The 20,995-nt window shown below is 34.5% G+C and overlaps 1 protein-coding gene and 1 pseudogene across 1 annotated transcript in view; one reads left to right on the top strand and one right to left on the bottom strand.

Annotated features, from left to right (window-relative positions):
* The window catches only part of DDX10 (DEAD-box helicase 10), a 234,327-nt gene that overhangs the window by 194,552 nt on the left and 18,780 nt on the right, over positions 1–20,995 (top strand). The window contains exon 17 of the mRNA XM_016160572.2: positions 17,018–17,157. Coding sequence (XP_016016058.1) covers positions 17,018–17,157 — 140 coding nt within the window. The remainder of the gene's footprint in view (positions 1–17,017; positions 17,158–20,995) is intronic.
* Positions 10,028–10,142, bottom strand: LOC118603182 (annotated as a pseudogene).

The raw sequence follows: 20,995 nt of genomic DNA, 5'->3' as shown, positions 1-20,995 counted from the left end.
AATAATAATAATAATATAGGTTCACTTAATATTTTTTAACAATTGGTTTTAATAGTTACCACTAAAAGTATTTCAAAAGATTGAAATTTTAACCCAAAATCCAGTAGTTATGATAAATACAGTGGTAATAGCCGAGGAAAGATCCAAGTCTCATTTTAATAGAATAATCGCTCAGACACCAAACATACTCAGTGCTTCTATTCTAGCTGTCTTGCTTTCAGAAAATTCAATAAACGTTCTTATATAAACAGAAAAGTTACCAACTTCTGCTTCCTAGAATACCAAGTTGCTTTCTTCTTTTTTGGTTTGCAGTACACCACTTATACCGAAAAGAAAGTTATATCAACTTTGTGGAGCAATTCCCCATTTACTGAGCAGTACTGGAATGTTTGTATATATCATGCACCCAAATTTAATCATTCAGAGGAAGTGAGGCAGAACTTTAAGAGGTGGGTTTATTGAAAAGGACTTTAATAGGAGATCCACTTTGTTGTCATTATATTAACCATTAGAGATCAAATAAATAAGCAGAAAGCTCTAAAGAAGCGTTACAGAGCAGTCCTTGCTACTTGTTTATATATTTTAAAGAGTACTGATAATTGTCGCAGCTGTATTTTTAAAAGGCAAAAGAAATGAGCACATTTACCAGTGAACCCGGAATTAAAGATACCCGCAGTTCCTTGTTGGTTTTTAGAACTAGTAATTTATAGAGCAACAGTCCCCACATATTTTCCTCTTGCTAAAGCATGTTTTAACTTTTCTCTCTATAGGCCTTGTTTGGGAAGGAATTGGTTTAGGTATATTCCCTGTGGTGTTCTCTTATGAGTAATGATAAATGCATGCATTGGTATGTGTCTAGCCACCAGTTTCCTTAATCCTAAAGTGCTAAACCATGTATGATTTAGAATTGAAAGTTCTGATTGAAACCAGCATCATACCTGGCCTTTATCATAATTGTCACTGAATTCTATTTCAAAAGTCAAACCAGTTCTATAACTGTTACTAACTCAGAAGAGTTTATCAGTTTACTATTAGAAGTCCATCCTGATGTCTTGTTTTAGTTGCCTTTCTGTTGGAAAGGAGAGATAATTTTGTGTGCCTGTCTCTTGTCAAGTACTTTGTACATATGTAATCCTTAGCTGAGAGCAGCATCGTCTGACGTTGAGTGGAAGAAACTAAAGATCTGAGCTTATTTTGCCACTAATTTGTTCTGTGATCTTAGGAAATTTGCTTAAGCTCCATAGGTTAGGTTTGTATGTGCTTGCTTGTGCTTATTTATAAAGTGAGAGTATTAGCTCTTCTTTTTTAATTGTGATAAAAAGTTTAAACATTTTTAAGTGTATACTACAGTAGTGTTAACTATATACACATCGTTATGTAACTGATGTCTAGAACTTTTTTATTTTGCAAAACTAAAACACTATACCCATTGAACAACTCTTCTTTTCCCCCTTCTCACAGCCCCTTGCAACCACCATTCTACCTTTTGTTTCTAAGAATTTGACTGCTTTAGATACCTCATATAAGTGGAATCATAAAAGATTTGTCTTTTTGTGACTGGCTTATTTAACTTAACATAATTTCCTCAAGGTTCATCCATACTGTAGCATGTGTTAGAATTTCCTTCCCTTTTGAGGCTGAATAGCATTTCATTGTAAGTATATAACATTTTGTTTATGCATTCATCCCTCGATGGACATTGAGGTTGATTCCACTTCTTAGCTATTGTGAATAATGCTGCAATGAACATAAGTGTCCACATGTCTTTTTGAGGTCTTTTGCTCATCTTTAATATAATTTGCATTTCTGATGCTGACAGACAGTGGTCCCAAATTGTTTTGTTCTCATCCTAACTGCTGTCTTATCTATAATGACCTGTGATAATGAAGAATTGCAGAGGATTAACATAATGAAAAGTTCCAACAATATTTTTTTGTTTTCAGGAGTGTTTTCTTTGGTATAACAATCTATATAACAACAGCATTACATTACAGTGTACACAGAGAATGCAAAATAACAGAATAGTGATATTACGGAGGGTACTCATGAACTAGTGTCAGTAACTAGTTACTTAATAGCATACGAAATACTTATTAAGTGAAGTATTGTATGTCATATAAAGTTAAAAATACCACAGCAATTTCATTACCATGTCTTGATGGTAGATGGGAAGTTATTTTAAAATGCTGATTCTTACACACAGAATATGACCAGTACCATGTCACTGCATAAGAAAATCAAGGAAACCCAAGTATATTATCTTAGTGTAATTCTTTTTAAAATTATGTGCCTGGAATATGCAAACATGTATGACCTCTGTATAATTAATGAACAAACTCAACTGATAATAAAACTAAAGTAACCAAGTTTTATAATCGAAGAAAAATAACAGTTGAAAATTATACTCAACCTCAGACAAAAGGATGATGCTTGTTACTAAAGAGACTGTTAGGGTACCTGATTTCAGTAATTCCTAATAATTTGGGTAATAGGTTCATAGGAGGTAGCTTTTAGAGCTGTATGAAAAAAGTTTTAAAGTCCAGGGAATTATTCATCATTCTTCTTAGAGAAAATGATCTTGTGTTTTTTAATGAGTTCATGACCAATCTTGGCTTATGAGTGAACCATGGACCATATATACTTTGAGAATCTTAGCTCTAAGACAGCAGTTCTCCATGTACATGAACCTTTCAAGGGTGTATGCTGCCCAGTAATGATAGTTATACGTAATTCATCTTCCCTCACAACTGTAATGTGCACACACTTATGGCAGTGGCTGGCAGATAGAAAGTTGAACAGAGTTAGTCTATGCGATGTGAATGTAAAAAGGTATTATTTGCTGCAAGTGACAGGTGACAGTCACAGGGTGAAGTCTCCCAGTGTCTAAGTGAGTCATGTGTTGGAGTTAACAACCTGATAACTGTATGGGGCAAACCTAGGTTTGTATGGGAAGGACAGACGGGAGCAGGAGTGGTGGTGACCAAGTGACCTCTATTAAAAATTGGGTCTACTATTACAGCTATGTGACTTGAGGTAAATCACTACCTTACTGTACCAGAGTTTCATTACCTGGGAATTCATATGATTCTAGTAACTAAGCCATGTCTCTATGGGTTGTTAACTCTGGAAGAATGCCTGGCCAAGGGAGTCAGTGGGAGCAGAAACCCAGCTGGTGTTCTGCTTCCCAAGCTGAACTCTCTGGCAAGAACACTGCATCTGCTTGGAGGAAGTGGGGAGGCACCTTTTTCTAGTTAGTTTTTTAGTATACACCTCTAATGTGCCTACATAGTCGATGCTTTGTGTCTTTGCTTATGCTCTGCTGTCACCCAAAATGCCCTCCTTCATGGGCTTTACATGTCCCAGTCCTTATTTGTCCTGAGAATAACTTAAATGACATACTCTGTAACATTTTCCTTAACATCTGCCACCACCAGTATCCCTGTCCCAATGCCAGAACTAGCCTTCCATTGGCAAAGCTTCTATACCATTTTAATTATATAGTTTCTCCTGTAGAACTCCTGTATATCACTTCTTGTATCAGATTTTTATATTACAATATTGACCCTTACTTAGCCTCAAATCACTTTTAGAACATGGAGCAGATTTTATTTCTCTTGTATCCCTAAAAATCTTTTACAGTGGGTAGCTTACACATAGTAAGCATTCAGAAAATATCATTGCATAAATATAATGAAGAAGCTAATTGTGGTCCTAGATCCCTAGACCAAGTGAGACAACAGAAACATTTTTTTCTTTCCGAGTTAAGGTGTATGTTAGAAGATGTTCTTATGCTTTAGAGTTTATCTTCCATGTTTGTAGAAAACTTTTCATTATAGAATTTATTTCCCATGCTAAAACTGTAAGCACTGGATATGACTACATATATGCCTTCTGGGATACTTTACCCTGTCCACCCCCACCCCCACCCCGCCACCAATTCTGTGAATGTTCTAGGATTGTGTTGGAATATATCTACAAATGAAGACCTCAGCAAGTACCCCTTTGCTCTGAATAAACTTGAAGCTCATAAACATATGCTTAGTCTTAAATATTTTGTTTACTAATAAGCAGCTACTCCATAAGAAAATGTTTTTCTGTCATCTTCATCTGAATTATAAACAAGAGAAAGGTAGGCTGGTCAGCACAAATGTCTGAAAAATAAAAATGTCTCATTAGGCAGTTACCAAAATATATTTTTGGCCTATCTACAGAGATTTTGATAGTTAGGGTATTAAGAAGTCATTATGGAATTGTATTTTGAATGTTGTGTTTTAAGATATGGTAGATAATATAATGTTGAGTTCTGAAAGAACTTACGCAAAAATATCTGTGGACCATTTAGGACAGAATGATTTTAAACAGCCACTAAGACTTGTGGATAATTTCATTAATATTTTGACAATAATTAAAGGGACTGTATCGTTAAAGATGCCACTCTAGACATACCATTAGATTATCTTAGTGTCAATGAGTCTGTCCTTATCCTCCCCGTATGATCTCTTTATTCCTTGCCTGACCAGTTTCAGTGAGATTATCAGGTATCATCAGGAATACAGTCTCTAACAAAAAATATACTGATACAGAGGGCTGTATAACCCATGACAACGTTTCTTTTAACACTACAGAATGTGTCTAAACAGCAATATAAACCAGAAGTTCAAGGTATGCCTTGCTTGTTGCTAGTGACTTTGGCAGCTCTTATAAACAAGGGCATAAAGTATATGGTCACTCTGTTTGAACTGCAAGAATTGGTTGTAGAAAAACCTCATGAGCAGATTCTCAGGACAAGTACCAAAGACGAGTTTATATGTGGCTATAGTTGCTCTCTTACAGAATTACATTTGGTCTTTCTGATATAATGGAAAGAGGGTGGACCTTGGAGTCTGACATAACTGGAATCCCATTTAATTTTATGTAAACTGTATGTCATTGAGAAAGTGATTTAGCCCCTCTAAGCCTCAGTTTTCAAATCTGAATCCATATAATGGGAATGTTAATACTTCCTGTGGTTTGTAGCACCACACCCATTTTAAGATAAAATTTTTTCCTCCTCCATCAAAAATGGACATTCGAAATTCATTTGTTTTATAACCTCTTTAAACCTCTCTAGTCATGAAATTAGAAAACAAAGGAAGTGTTTGTAAATGTGTTGGGTTTTTGCTTAAGCGTTTTGGCTGATATCACATCAAGTGCTGTCCTTTCTCTTCCTTTCCTCTCTAGTTTTTTTCCTCAGTCTACAACTAGATTTACCATTTCATAGAAATTAAAGAGAATTTTTAATATTATTATCTATTAAATAATCCTGTGTATTTCTTAAAAGTGCAATGTAATTTTTTGTAGCTTCATATTAAAAATTAAAATAAGTAATCTTTTTATATTTTTTGAATTGAGATAATTCACATACCATAAAACTTACTATTTCAAAGTAATATAGTTCAGAGGTTTTTAATTTATTTATCAGGTTGCACAACCAATATCACTACCTAATTCCAGAACATTTTTCGTCACTGCATAAAAAAACCTCAGTACCCACTATCAGTCATTCTTCATTCCCTCCTCTCCTCATCCTTGTAACCTCTACTAACCTACCTTCTGTCCCTATGAATCCATATCTGCCTATCCTGGGCATTTATTGCAAGTGGATCATACAATTTGTGGTCCTTTGTGATTAGCCACTTTCATTTAGCATAGTATTTTCCAGGTTCATCTACATTGCAGCTTGTATCAGTACTTCATTACTTTCATTGATGAGTAAAATTCTATTGTATATCCTACATTTTATTTATCCATTTCCCATTTGTAGGGCATTTATGTTATTTAAACTTTTTTTACTATTATGAGTAATACTTCTATGTATGTTGATGTGCAAGTGTTTGTGTGGGGACATATGTTTTCATTTCTCTTAGGTATATACCTAGGATTGGAATTGCTGGATTATTGGGTAACTGTTAACTACTGGAAGAACCAAGCAAAGTACCCTGTAATCTTGAGGCCCTTGTTTTATCTCTTCTCTGTCCCCTTGAGTGGGGAGGGTAAGAGAAGAAGAAAAACTTTTTATTGCTGTGATTTTTTTAAAAATAGGCAGTTTGTTTAAAACTAGTTACTCGTAAATGTTTCTTCTCTTATTAGGAGGCTGGCTATTGGAGCAAAGTGATATCAGCAGAGATAGTTGGGGCTCCTCCCTATAAAATGCTAAGAGGAAAAATTGATTTTGGTTGGAAATATTTATTCAATGACATCTCATTCAGTGATATCAAAATCATATATTTCCTTGGAAGATATGCCATCATGGTTTGTAATTTTTACATTTATAGGGATGTTTTCCCCTGTTTAGCATTTTTGCCTTTTTGTATGCAAATGGTTAACAGATTTTCAATCTGTGGGATTCATTCATATGCATTTATCAAAACCTAAATTCATTCAAGTAATTTCTGATTTTAAATTGCTATTTAATTTTCGCCAAACATGAGCCAGTTTTAGCCCTTGCAGAGAGTAGTTTTCCAATAGCTCACTGAGAGAGGTTCAGATTGGACTTGGATTTTTACCTGGAGAAGTGATAATGATTGAGGGAATAAATCAGGAAGAATGTAGTAAAATTAAATATTGCACATGACCAAAAACGTATCTTGTCAGTGTTTTATTGCTCCAAAGCTAGAGCTCAACTAGCTCCATCGTCGTTTTTCTTATCTCTCTGAAAAATCAATTTTGTCCAAATGTAGCCTTGTACAATGGTCCCACTCATTCTATGGTTATTTTATGAATTCTTGCCCTTAAAAATGCTGTTGGCGACATTGGTTTTGTGTTTTTCTGCTTCTCAGCTGCCTGAAACAATTCTTAAAAAGAAAAGCTGGCATGTGTTACTAGGTAGTTGAAACCTAAATCATGTTCAAGGCTTTCGGGAATGAATGACCTTGTCAAAGCTGAGGAGTATCTAATTTGAGACCTATGTTCCTATCAGTTCAGTCCCAAGAAATACAGTTGTACAAAGCAGTGGTCTTTGACTCAGGGTGGGGAGGAGGTGGCTTATGGATTGTTAAAATTATGGCTCTCCTCTTTCCAAAATACATATGTGTATATATTAAGAATATTTTTCATGTTGTTTCAGTGGCTTTGTGGCTTCCAGGAACCAAGGCTTAGAACTTCTAAAGTCCCCTCTATTATCTAATTAGAGAGTCCATACAAATATTTTTTAGACTCTCTTAAAAGTAATATTTCATTTCTTCAGTTTTAAAAATATTAATTATTAATTGTGAGATACTTTTTGATTGGTAATAGGGTGGGACCCTGTAATCCAATCATACCACTCATAGTTTCCTCTATACATATTTTTTATTACTATGGTTTTGATAATCTAATTTATCATGAACACTTTTAAATGTTATTAAAATATTCTCTTGGAGGGTCTTTACTTTTTAACTTACATATAGTAAAATTCACTATTTGCGGTATTCATGTCTGTGGGTTTTGACAAATACGTAGTGTCACACATCCACCACCATTAAAGACACAGAATAGTTCCATCTCAAAAAACTTTTTCTTACTGTTTCCTCTCAACTTCAGCTCGTGGCAATGACTGATCTCTTTTCTATCCCTATAGGTTTTCCTTTCCAAAATTTTATATAAATTGAGTCATTCAGTAGGCAGCCCTTGGTGTCTGTCCTTTTTCATTTAGCAAGGTGCATTTGAGTTTTTCATTCATGACGTTGTGTGTACCAATCCTTGTTATTTTATTCTATTCATTGAATTATTTACTACTTGATTTACAAAGTAGCACTTTTATTTACGCTTGAACCACCTTCCACAAGTAGTGTGGCTCATTCTGACATTGATACTTTCACCTTTCATAACCTTAATCATTTTTATAGTTTTAATTTTCTTTTGTCTGTAGTCTTTTATGTTTTTCTAATATGAATGCACTGCTTCCTAAGGAGACTTAAATCTATTGCACATTTTCTACCCATGTTAGAATTCGGTTTGGAGAAAGCAAGAGAGTACTTAAGAAGGATAAGACCGCCAAACTGCTGGAATGTCTTTTCCAAGTTTGCATAGTTTTTTAAATGATGATGAGAAACATTATAGTGTTCTTCACATGCTTTTTTCATTTAATACTCACAGCAACGTTGAATGTAAATGGCAGTGTTTAGATTATATACAGATGAGGAAACAGTAAATTGTCTAAGAACACACAGCTAGCCACTAGTGGAACCATCAAGAGTCTTGTGACACATTAAAGTGTTTGTTATGGTGAGAAGAATGGCAAACTGGACTTGTAATTTGTATTTTATTTAATATTTAGTGTAGCTTTCCTCTGGAAAGAAGAGATTGAGAAACAAAAATGGCCAACAATGAAATGCAGTATTACTTAATAGGGCACTCTGAAATTGTAGCGTTCTCGGAATTCTGTGGGGCTCTGTGAGATATTCATATATTAAGTAAGCAAGGGAGTAAGCAATTTAGGAAGATAATGAATTTTGTGCCAGGCAGTTTTAGAAGAAATTTCATTTTGCTAAAAGTCTCATTAAAGTTAAAATGCTGAATCATAGTCTCTTTTGCCATGCTATTGCAGATTACATTCTTCTCTTATAGCAATGCTCAGCACAGAGTAAGTGTGCAGTTAACAGTTGTTGGATGAATAGTCCAAATTCTGAAGATACTTCCAAATTTGGGACTTGCTCTTTGAGGCTTTGAATATTCATGTGGCAGCCCTTTGTCTGCCATTCTTAACTATGTTCAATTCATGTATTATTTTTATTGCCTCTTCATAGTCCTACAGTCAGATATTTCTATTGTTCAACTGTAAACAGGTGGCCTTTGCCCCAATTCTTCTGCTTGTTCCCCTGGATATTGCTTTCAGTATTCCCTGGCATTCCGTGTTCCCTCTTTCTTCTCAAATTCCTATGTGGTTAGGTGACCAGAGCTGAAATGCATTTCCTTTTTCCCATTCTATTTTGCAGATGTCTAGTTTATAAACGCTGGATGTTAGGAAGGATGTATGTTTCTGGGGAGGATCCTCAAAATTGAAGAGTCCAGGGCTGTTGATCAAAGTTGGGGTTTTCAAGTGCAATTCAGCCAGTACATATTAGAAGTGCATAAAATACACACTTTGGCCAGATACCAAAAAACCAACTATATAAATTAGCATTATGTCCAACATCACCATTATGGAATAAATTTCTAGGAGACAGAAATAAACTGAAAATATTCTAAAATATTTCAATTAGTATTACAACATGTTAGCAGGAGCAGTGATTAGCACTGTCAGCTGCTCCTGTATTTACTATTTTGCACATTTGCCTTAGAAGATAGATGCTCACTTTCAACAGGCACATTTAGTAACATCAATAACCTTTTTTTTGTCTATAATTTAGAAAAAAGTTTTGATAATTTCTTTTCTAAGTAACTTTATGCCTAGGATTTATAGCTTAGATGAATCTCAAAAATCAATCTATCTCTAACTGCTGAAGATGGTTGGCTATCTATAACAATCAGAATTTTTATTTTAAATTTGAAAACTATCAAGTATTATTTTCTCCGTGCTTTCTTAGAAAGTTGTTATGAAGTTCAATCAGTGAGAACAAAATGTATTTTGAATACCTCATTTTTCTCTAAAATTTTCTTTTCACAGTCTTTACATTCTTTTCAGGATCAGAAGTTGTTTTTTCATGAATTTTGAAATTCTTCCTCATGAAATTATGTGGTATCAAAGTTGACATTTATCCTTTTAATTTTTACAATATAGGAAGACTTTTAAAAATTCTAAGTGGAATTAAATAACTAAAATCTAAATATAATTCTTAAAGGTTATTTTATTTTATGAATGCTATATGGTATATAGGAAGTCAGTAAAGATAATTCTCTATATTTAGACTTTGAATTTATTTTTTCACTAATAATTACTGACTGACCAGGAGGCATGCCCATTCATTCTTTCATTCATTGCGTGCAATGTGGCTTCTACCTCCACTCCCTAGTAAATTGAAATTAAGTATAATTCCCTTCTTTTTTTATTATTATTATTTATTATTTATGGCTACAGCACCTGGTCTTCCTAGGTGGTCTCCCATCTAAGTATTAACCAGGCCCAACCCTGCTTAGTTTCTGAGATTAGACATCGGCTTGTTCAGGGTGGCATGGCCATAGACCATGGACCATGGCTCCACTGGGGTGTGAACCCAGGACCTTCTGCGAGTAAAGTGATGTGCTAACTGCTACACTATGGAACCACATCCTTATTCCCTTTTTTAAATAAACATTTAAGGTCTTTGGCCTAATAAAATTTACTATGGTGCTAAGTGACAATCTCTTTCAGTATACTAGAAGACAATAATCTGTTTTTTTCACCCTCACATAAACCCTCCTCTCTATTTCTCAGATACGTTCTAGAGTTATGTAACTTTGCTTTGTCTTTTAAGAAAGCTTCAAGTTTGTAACATTTCTTATTGAGACTTTTTGCTCTCTCAATTTTAACATTAGGATTTAATTTTTGTTTTTGCTTTAACTGTAGTTATGAATGTCTCAGAAGGAAAAAGAAATAAAGGAAATACGGCATGTATTGTATGAGACCTAGTGATTTGAAGTTAGCCAGGTGTGGTATAATAAAAAATATATTTGGTTTTTGTTCTGTTTCCTGATACTGAACTCCTAAAACCCTTGGAATTTCCTGAGTGATAGGACTCTTATGCCTTAGGCGTCTGTCCAGCACACTTGAGTTTATGCTAATAAAGTGATTCAGGGTGGGGTCTCTAGACACTTTCAGAATGGGGGCTGGTTACCCCATCCCCACTTCATACTTTGTCCTAAGCATCTCTTCTGTTTGGCTGTTCCTTTTGTAATTAAACTAGTAATCATAAGTAGAGCACTTTCCTTAGTTCTGTGAGTCATTCTGAAGAATTACCAAATCGTAGGAATCCCTGAATTTATAGTCAGCCATGCAGAATTGCAGGTAGCTTGGAGACCCGATTTGTACCTGGCATCCAAAGTGTGGGTATTCTTGTGGGATTGAGGCCTTTACTCATAGGGTTTTTCCTCCCTCTGCATAATGTCAGAATTGAATTGACCTGTTGAACACTCACTTGGCTGTGGAGAATTGGTGTTTGACATCACGTGTTTGGTGTCAGACAAAAACTACAGACCAGGCAAGAGAAAGTAGAAGAGGATTCCAGTAGAGAAACAGCAGGTGTGAAGACCCTAAGGTAGAAGGAGCTTGCCTTGTTCCAGGACCTCAAAGACAGTTTGGCTTAAAGGGTTGGCAACAGCTGATGATAGATACAATCAGATTTGAAACTTAATTTTTAAAAAATCAACCTTCCAATGACAGCATAGAGAATTGGAGTGATTAGACGGAGGGGAAGAATAATTACAGGGAGTCTCATTAGAAAGCTATGCAGTATTCACAAAAAGAATAGAATTTTGGGAGACAAGGGTAGTGAAAGTGAAGATGGAAACACACAAGTTCAAATAAAAAGCACCCCTATGTTTTATGAAGCTTACAAAATATGCTTGTTTTTGAAGAAGTCATTGAACAAGTAGAAAATCCAAAGCTTTAGGGTGAAAGTTGAGATTCAGGGTGATGTAGGAGGAGACCTAGGGTATGTCCAGGTTTATGTGACCTTGGTTAAGTTATTTAGTCATCTGAATCAGTTTCTTAATTTTGAAAATGGGAACAATAATTCTTTTTCTTCCTACTTCATAGGGTTTGAAGATCAAGTAAGATAATGTAAGTCAGAGTGCTTTTGTACGTTCGTTGTAGGAAAATGCCACTTCTCATCTGTGTTTCTTCCCATCGTCAAAACTGAAAACAAAAGTAAAGCTAGCTGGGTTACATTTTTTTTTCTGGATATTTTCATCTGCCCTACTTAAAAATGAGTCTTCTAAATAACTATTTTAGGAAAAGTCATTCCTATTTTAGGCAAAATAGTTTCCTCAGAAGTTCTGAAAATATATTTCAGGAACAGCCAGTTCATAGAGGTAACCTTACCCTGATCTCTTTGTGTGTGTGACCTACTTTTTAAAAAATTTCTCAGGGCCTTAAGAGAGGAGTGTGGGTGCGACAGTAGGGGTTCTTGGTTCTTGTTTCATTTTGAGCTGGGAGGGTGAAGAGAGAAGGGAGAGTGACTAGTGAGGGAGAAGTGGTTGCAGCTTTCCAACTGGAAATACCTGAAAAGAAAGAGGCATGTTGATTGGAAGATCCATAATCAATCAGCTACATGTTCAGGGATCTGTGCATTGAAGGCAGCATCCTATAAGATGTTAGGCATTTAGCAGGGCCAGGAGAGTCTATTCACTCTTGATGGGCTGTTCCCCAGAAGTAGCAGAACCTGGCATTCATTTAATGCTTATGAGGTTAAGTGTTCTAGAACAGTTTATTGTTATGGCAGGGACTTTGTCCTATTCACTGCTTCATCCCCAGAACCTTGCAATGTGTCTGGCAAATATAATAGCTCCTTAATTAATGCTTGTTGAATAGAGGCATTTTTGTAAGGCATCTTCACAATATTCACTAAGCTGCTTTTTAGACCATGTTTAACATGTACAATTATGCTGGACATATTGACTCTCTGGAATGTATTATGTACCCATGTAATCCATAGAGTCTAGTTGGTTTTTCTTCCTTCACTGCCCCCCATCTTCCTTTCCACTGCCACATCCTTCATTGAATCCTTCATCTCACCAGGATGATTATAGTGTTTAAACTGATACCCCACCTTCAAATCCTATGTCCTCCAATCACCTTTTCCATTGCTGCCAGGGTACGGTTTCTCTAAGGTACAAATTTAATTATACTCCTGCTAAAATACTTAAATGGTTTTCTTTTACTGAGAGCAGTGAATTTCTAGTGATGGTATTCTAACACACTGAGATGTCAACAATCAGTTGGGAGGTGATAGATATATCAATATTTGTGCTGTCTTCCATGAAAACGAGTTCAGAAGGAGATAAAAATAATTATGGTGCCATATTTATAAATTATCTTTTAAATAATTCATGAAATCCCAAGTATAGAGCAGCTAGAATGTCCATTTTCTTTGCTATCTTATGTAGCTAGGAAGAACATACTTCTAAACTAGACCTCACCAGAAAGACAGTACTTTTCTCCAGTATGTTTTCATTATTGCAGTATCTTAGCGACTTTATTTATGATTTGTGTTTTTGTAGATGATGATGTTTTTGTTTGTTTTTTAAATAAATTAAAGGCACATTATACTTTTTATAAGATATATATTACATATTTTATGGTTATATATTTCTACTCATGCAAGGAATAAACCAAAAGATAAAAAAGATCAATATAAAAATGTCTTTTCTGTCGTCTCTACACTTTTAGTGAAATTGTGTTTCTGAAAGGAGTGATTGCGAACTTAAATTCATTTGACATTGTCATGAATTGAGGAATGTAAAGCCGCACAAACAATGTGATATGGCATCAACAGTGCGATCATCTTACAGGTCAGGAAATAGCAAGACCTGAACGTTGTCAATTATTAGAAAATCATATTAACACAAATCCAAATAATATTTTATCCTTTTAAAAGTAAATTTTCATCATTCTGAGTTAGTATTTTCCTTCAAATAATGAATAAGTACACTGGAATGTTGAGTGAGGTATTTATACTGTCTCACTGTCTAATTTACTTCTCTTACTATATTGTAGATATTTCACGAAGGCCACTTAACTTTATAATAAATGCTAACAGAGCATATTCAATGGTATTAGGTGTTAAAATACAGCTAAATGAAACATTCTGCTTGAAGTGTTAAAGAGTACAGATCTAAAAACATAAATCTCAAAGCCAACAGAGTAGCTAAAAATTAGGGGAAACCACAGAAACAAAGACAGTGAGCCCAACGCTGCCTAAATCCTCGGCTAAGTGTCACATTTCACAGGCTCTAACGGGAGACCTATGGGAAATTAGGCCATAAAAGCAGCAATTAGAAGCCACAAGAACAAAACAGAGATATAAACAGCTTAGTACCATGGATTAGAAAGAGTTTGCAGTTTGAATCCAAGCAAGATAACTGTTCCAAGTCCAATAGTTCTCAGAAAAAAGCTGACAGAATTCAGTGTTTCTGTGTTATCTACAGTGTCTAGTTTTCTTCAAAAATATTTTACATACAGTTAGGCAGGAAAATGTGAATTATATCCAAGAAAATGGCAGTCAGTAGAAACCACTAGCCTAGATTCGAATTTAGTAGATTTCAGAGCAGCTGTTTTAAATATGTTCAGAGTATTCAAGGAAAATATGATATGAATGAATCAAGGTAGGTTATCTCAACCAAGCAGTGGAAACTGTATTTAAAACAGACCAAAATGAAAACAAACCTGAAAGTCCTAGAAAGGAGTACAAGTACTATAAAAAATTTGCTAGATGGGATCAAAAACAGTTTTGAAATGTCAGAAGAAAGCAACAGCAAACCCAAAGACCCAGTAGAAATGACTCAGTCCAAAGAACAGAAAGAAAAAAGATTGAAGAAAAATTAACGAAACCTAAGAGAACTGTCAAGTAGTCCATTATACATGTTCTGGTAATCGTGAAGAGCTGAGAAAGATATATAAAAATATTTGAAGAGATAATGGCCTCAAACTTCGCAAATTTAGTGAAAATTACTAATCACTAGATCCAGGAATTTTATAGAGCCTCAAGAAGGATGAGCACAAAGAAAACTGTTCCTAGATATAACATAGTCAAACTGCTATATGATAAAGAGAAAATTTTGAAAGCAAATAGGAAAATGACACTTGTTTATACTTCAAGGAAAAACCTGAAAATATTTGTTGCTAATGATAAAAATTGAGCTTTTAAGAAAAATTTATAATTTTGGAAAACTCGTATTCACTAATATTTTCCAATTTGACTTTGGAAAACTTGTAATCACCAATAACTCCCTAATACTTTGAAAGACATTTCTGATGGTATTGATGGTGATATTAACAAACGTGATTTTTAAAATATTGTATAATGAAATGTGTCAACATATGAAGATTGACATAAGGAAAATCTGCATAATTCAATGAATCAGTATTTTCCAAATAGCTGAAGCATGAGGTTACAAAATTTTTCACTGATTAAAGATCTGTTCAAAATGCAAAATAGACCAGTGGATTTTAATGTAACAGTAAATAATGGTTTACTAATATGGCTTCAGATTCCACATTGCAACTACTTTTAAGAAACTACCACTCATCAAGGTTTGTTGTGGTATCAAAGAAGAGTAACTCTAGTTGTCTGAAAAGGCCATTATTAAATTATTCCTCAAAACCTTTTCCAGCTATCTTCGAGAAGACCAGATTTTCCTAATATACTTCAACTAGAAAAACATCAAATGCAGAAGCAAATTTGAGGATCCAGCTATCTTAAGTTAGACATTAAAGAAACTTGCAAAAATGTAGAACAGTGTTCTTTTGTTTGGGAAATTATAGCTATTTTTCATGAAAATATACTATTTATATTAGTATGTAGTATTTGTTACTTTCAAATAAATTTTTAAAAAACATCTTAATTTTTAATATCTAATACAGTAAATGTCAGTAGATACAATCCACATTAACAAAAGCTCTTTGGAGTCCTTCATACTTTTAAGTGTAAAGGTTACCTGAGACCAAAAAACTTGAGAATTGTTTTGAGTCTGCTGTTTCCACCTTCAGACAGCAAATTCCTTTGAGAGCATCAGACTGGAAAATTAGAACTATCTTGTAGCCCAGGAGATTAGTGTTCTCGAGTATATGATGGCATTCAATTTTTGTTGATATCTTTGATTATTTTCAAATAGACGAGTATGCCGTCACCTGTGTTACTTCCTGCTTCTAATGGCAACATTTTTCTCCCCCACTCTGATAATTGTCTCCAGACCTTTTATTTTTATCGGGGAGCTTTACTTGAAAAACAGTAAGGGACTTTTACTGTGGTGACTAATCTTTATTTTCTTTACATCTTACTCCTTTTGTTATGTTTAGAGGTTATCAAGGGAGAACTGTTCAAAAAGCATTAGAGGACTCCTATAGTGCCCTGCACAGTCAGTTGCTATGCTATTCTGAGCTGTTTTCGGTTTCTGCAAAAGAGCATTAAACATTTGAAAATAAAGAATCATTAAAGTTTGTTTTACATGGTGTGAAGAAGATTTATAAAGATGGCAGCTAGGAGAAACTCATCCAGAATTTTTCTTTCTTTTATTTTAGTCTTACTTATAATTTAAGTACATGTGGAAATGCTCGTTTGTGTTTCTTATCTACTAGGTGACAAAACCAGTGTGCCAGAAATATATTTCTAATAGGAATATTTATTATATAAATGTGTAGTAAGTTTTAGTATTGTATTACTTAGTTCTTTGACAGAAATAAACTACCATAAAACAAAAGCAGAAAAAGCCCATATACCTACTTGTATGAAACTGGATAGTTCCCATTTTCTTCAGTGTATTACTGCTTTTCTTATCTCTTGGTATTCCTTCCCTTTTTTCATTGTTCTTAGTGACTTTATACTTACACCTGAATTTAGAAGACTCCTTACTATTATTGAGCTCATATATATATCTGACTGTTATTTTAAGACTTAGATTATGGTGGTTATAAAATGATCAAAATCACCAAACAGAAAGAGTGTCTGTACTCTATCTCCTGGCCTTTTATATTTTCACCTAAGTGTGTGTGTGTGTAATTTTTTTTTTTTTTTTTGAAATTTACATGTGTGTGGAAAGGAGCACTGAAACAAATTTTATACTTTATTCTTTGATAGTTAAGTTATATAGAAGTAATAAAACTGATAGTTTTCCCCCATATTGTATTTGAAGAACTTAATAGTGATTTACTTTCAGAACCATATTTTATTTCATTTTATTTTTGAAATGACATGAGTTTTCTTTTTGCAAATGATTATGGTTCTGAAAGTCACATAGAGGCTTTCGCCAGAATAGAAGGCTTCTAATTTGAGTATTTGAATTAGAGGGGTATTGAGTTTAGATATAAGACCTGATTATTCATCAGCTGTTTTCTTAAACCACAGTTTCTCTTGTGTTTTCTTAGGCCAAAGATGAAGAAGAAGCCTTTCTGGATTGGAGTGATGATGATGATGATGATGGATTTGATCCGAGCACACTTCCAGATCCAGATGAATACAGAAGCTCTGAAGAATCAGATAGTGGAGATTTGGAAAATAAAATTAGGTATGTTTTTACTGTTAGTAGATTTAAGTACGTGGATCTTCTTCTGTTTTTAATCCAAAAGTTGTAGAGACATATGTCTCATGCACTTATCATTTCAAGGGCTCATATCCTTGTTAATGGATATGAATGTTATAAAAGTTGTATTTTGTTTTCCTTTCTCTCTTCTTTTTTTCTTGTCTCTTTCTGAATCCTTTATGCTTAAATGTTTGATACAGTAGGGTATATTTATTGCAGACAGGCAGGATTTTATTTTCACTCACTGTCAAAGGACACTATTGAGAGTGTTGTTAAAATTTCTCTGAATTAAAAAAAAAAGGCAGTTATGTTTTTATATTCTTTGATATAAAAATTAAGTAACAAATATATAAAATAATGGAAAACTTTTACATAAACTTCCCTTGACAAATTTTCTCAATTTAAAATCTACTTACTTGCTACCATGTCAAAAACAGATGAAATGTGGTGAATTGAATAATAATGTGACTTGCTCAGCATTTGTTTTCGGAGTACTATGTATTAGATTACATTGAGATTCAATTTAAAGTCGAGAACATTGAGCTTCATGGACATTCTAAATCAATGTGCCATGTTAGGCAGAAAGTAGGTACTAATGACAGATGAAGTTAATATGATTGAAGAGAAGAGACAGCTTGAATGAACTCCTGAGTGCTAGCACAGATTTAGAGCTGGGGAAATAGGCCACAGAGAACATAATCTCTTTTTAAGTAAGAACAACATTATGAAAAGATCTCGAAAAGATTACCCCCTTAGGAGAAAATGCTATAGGGAGGTCATTTCAGAGTTACTCTTCATTTTATTCTTACGCTCATTTAAATGTAATTATTTTATAATTATGAAAATGACATCCAAAATGCATTCTTTTCAAATGATGTGAGAAACTTGAAACATTTGCTACTTGGGTAGTGGACATAAGCTTTACTAACATGAGAGCACCAAGGTGAAAATAATTTAATTAGGATTTAGAAAAATATATAAATGCATACCCTTATGGGTAAGTAATTTAGGTTCAGGGCATATTCCTAATCTTTACAAATTGACTCTTAAGGGTAAACATGCATACTTTGCTTCATAAAGTTCCTTGATGCATATGTCAACACCTTGATGAACTGTCTGTGTGGTTAAGTTTGTGCCCCTTCTGCTCTTATATAAATGTTCCTCTTTCAGGTTGTTTTATGAGATCTCCATTTCGATAGATACACTATGATCTAACTTAACCCATATGACTTTATATCATTAACTTCAAAATGTTTTTGTGTAATTTTACTCTCTGGAGGGACCACGAATCAGTTCTTGCAGTTTTTATGCAGTCATATTTTGCATATCTGTCTAATGTACCTCTAAAACATGGAACCAACCTTTGAAGTCATTGTTAAGATGTCAACATTCCTTCTGTATCTGATTCGTAAGAATTTTTTTCTAATATTTTTTTATGATAGTTTCTGGGTCATCCTTAGTCTATGTACAGCAGACATTTCATTCTTCTGACATTTCTTACCCCCACATTTCTCTACTACCACCTAGGTCATATGACTTGTTCTCTAATAGCTTCATGTCTTTCATTCTCTTAATTAGCCTGTAAGTGCTTTGGAGGTGGAAACCCTGTCTTTTTGTCCCAGCACTTCCAACTCCAGCCTCTACTTTTATTCCCAATATTAATGTCATAAGGACAAGGAAGACCCTGAAATATTTAAATTGATTAATCGATTGATGAAAAGAGACATAGTTAAAAAGGGAAGTATAATGATAAGCAGCTATGTAATTGGTCCTAACAGCGTAATGATACAAGAGATGACACAATAGATGGTTGGAGAATTGGAAAAAGTCAAGTTTAAATAGTGTTAACAGTGATGGACAAGAAGGAAAAGTACTTTGAGATGTCAAAGCATCTCAGGTTCAGATGGAAAATATTTAAGCAGTACATGAAACTTAGAATAGTTTTAATTTCAGGCACAGCTAATAACTCTGCATTAGGTGAAGACTGAAAGGGATTGGAAAACTTGTCTTAAGCTAAAGAAAAATTGTCTTTTGTTGAAGAGAATATCAGCAAGGGCTTCCTAGAAGTTTGTCTTTTGTATATCAAAAGTAATTGTATAGTCCAATCCCTTCTTACTAACAAAGAAACCAAGGTGTCAAGGGATAAAATAGTAATTTGTGATGATAGTACAAGTTAGGGACAGATCAGTATGAACTGCCTAAATCAAATTGATTCCCTACTTCTAATATTCCAGTCAATTATATTGAATTACTCTAGCATTAGGAGAGAAATCTTAGGAAAACTTCCTGAAGACAATTCGATGTAATTTGGCCGAAGATCTGATCCATGGACTTGTAGGATAGATTTGACTACACCATGGTTTCCCAGCTTTAGCATTGACGACATTCTGGCCCAGATAATTCTTTGGGGAGGAGGAGCTTGGGGATGATGACACACTGTTTAACATCATTCTCGGCCTCTATCACGAGCATCTCCCCAGTTGGGACAACCAGAAGTATCTTCAGACATCACCAGATGTCCCTTGGGGAGCAGAATCCACAGTTGAGAACCACTGAACTAGACCTAGGATGGCAGGTATATATTACTGGCACCTATTTTCCCATCCGGAATAGGATTGTCTACATATTCCTTTCCATTTAGCCCAAGTAGTCCTTCCCAATATAGCCTTTGTCAGCCAGCTAAGATCGCTACAGAGGATAAAACCTATTTGCTATTCCTGGACTAGAAGTCAGGATTTAGGGTAAGTTACAAGTAGTAGTCTACATGTAAAATTTCTGTTTATACTCTAATTTCCATTATTTCCCCTTTCCCTTCTCTTTTATAGTTACCTCAAAGATAATAAATAAAGATATACGTAAACTGAAACCAGGTGTTTTGGATAAGAAAAAGTATTCACAAATCCATACACACTAGAATTTTGACAATAGTAGTTGCTGCTGCTGTTGGTATTTATATAATAATAATACCAATATAGTATTCCTTTACTGTTCCAAGTTTGCTACATCTTCTATGCCGCTCATAAACATGACTATATGCTAAGATTTTATGATGTGTACTTTAGAGGGTCCTCCCAGCATGTTGACAGGTTTTATTTGCTGTGTTGTTTCTAGCCTTCACTCAATAATTGTAGGGACAGCTGCTGTTCCAGCCTCTTGGCCATCTTAGCTCTCCGAGTAGTTTATTCTTTGTATTTACTCTTAAGGGACTAGGTACACCAATTAGAAAATGGCTATTAGTCCCAGGGTAACTAGCGTGAGCCAACCTCTGAAAGTTTTCTGTGGTTATTTATTTTTCCTTCACTTTGGGGATCCATAAATATTCAATATGGGTAACACTTTTGTCTCCACATGGAAGGACACGTAGTAGGAAATAGGCAAAAGAAAGCCAGATTTAATGGAGAATGACTGAATCTGAGGTCAGTAATTCCTCCTCAGGGAGGTCTGACAGAGTTTTAGAGAGTTTGTACCTCTGTCCTCCTTAGCTCAGTGCACAGCCGCAGTAGAATTTAAACCATCCTCAGTCCTCTGTAGAATTATCAGAATTGTCATCTCTAACACTGAAATTCCAAAGGGATTCTAAAGTGCAAGATTCAACTCCTTTAAGTTAGCATGACAAAAAGAGATCTCTTGTTTATAATGTGGTCCCAGGGACAATGAGAATAATGTGACCTTGAGTTCCTTTTAAGGAGTTTTAAGAATGCTGCCATTAATAGCTCCATTATTCTCAGATACAAAGCTGTCAGAACCTCAAATATTGCAATGGTCTTTTTGTTCTTAAGTGATTTTTTTATTTCTTTATCTCCCAAATAGTCAATATAATGTG

This window comes from Rousettus aegyptiacus, unplaced genomic scaffold (genome assembly GCF_014176215.1).
Source record: "Rousettus aegyptiacus isolate mRouAeg1 unplaced genomic scaffold, mRouAeg1.p scaffold_m13_p_5, whole genome shotgun sequence".
Taxonomy (NCBI): Eukaryota; Metazoa; Chordata; class Mammalia; order Chiroptera; family Pteropodidae; genus Rousettus; species Rousettus aegyptiacus.
This window is presented reverse-complemented; position numbering and strand designations above follow the sequence as displayed.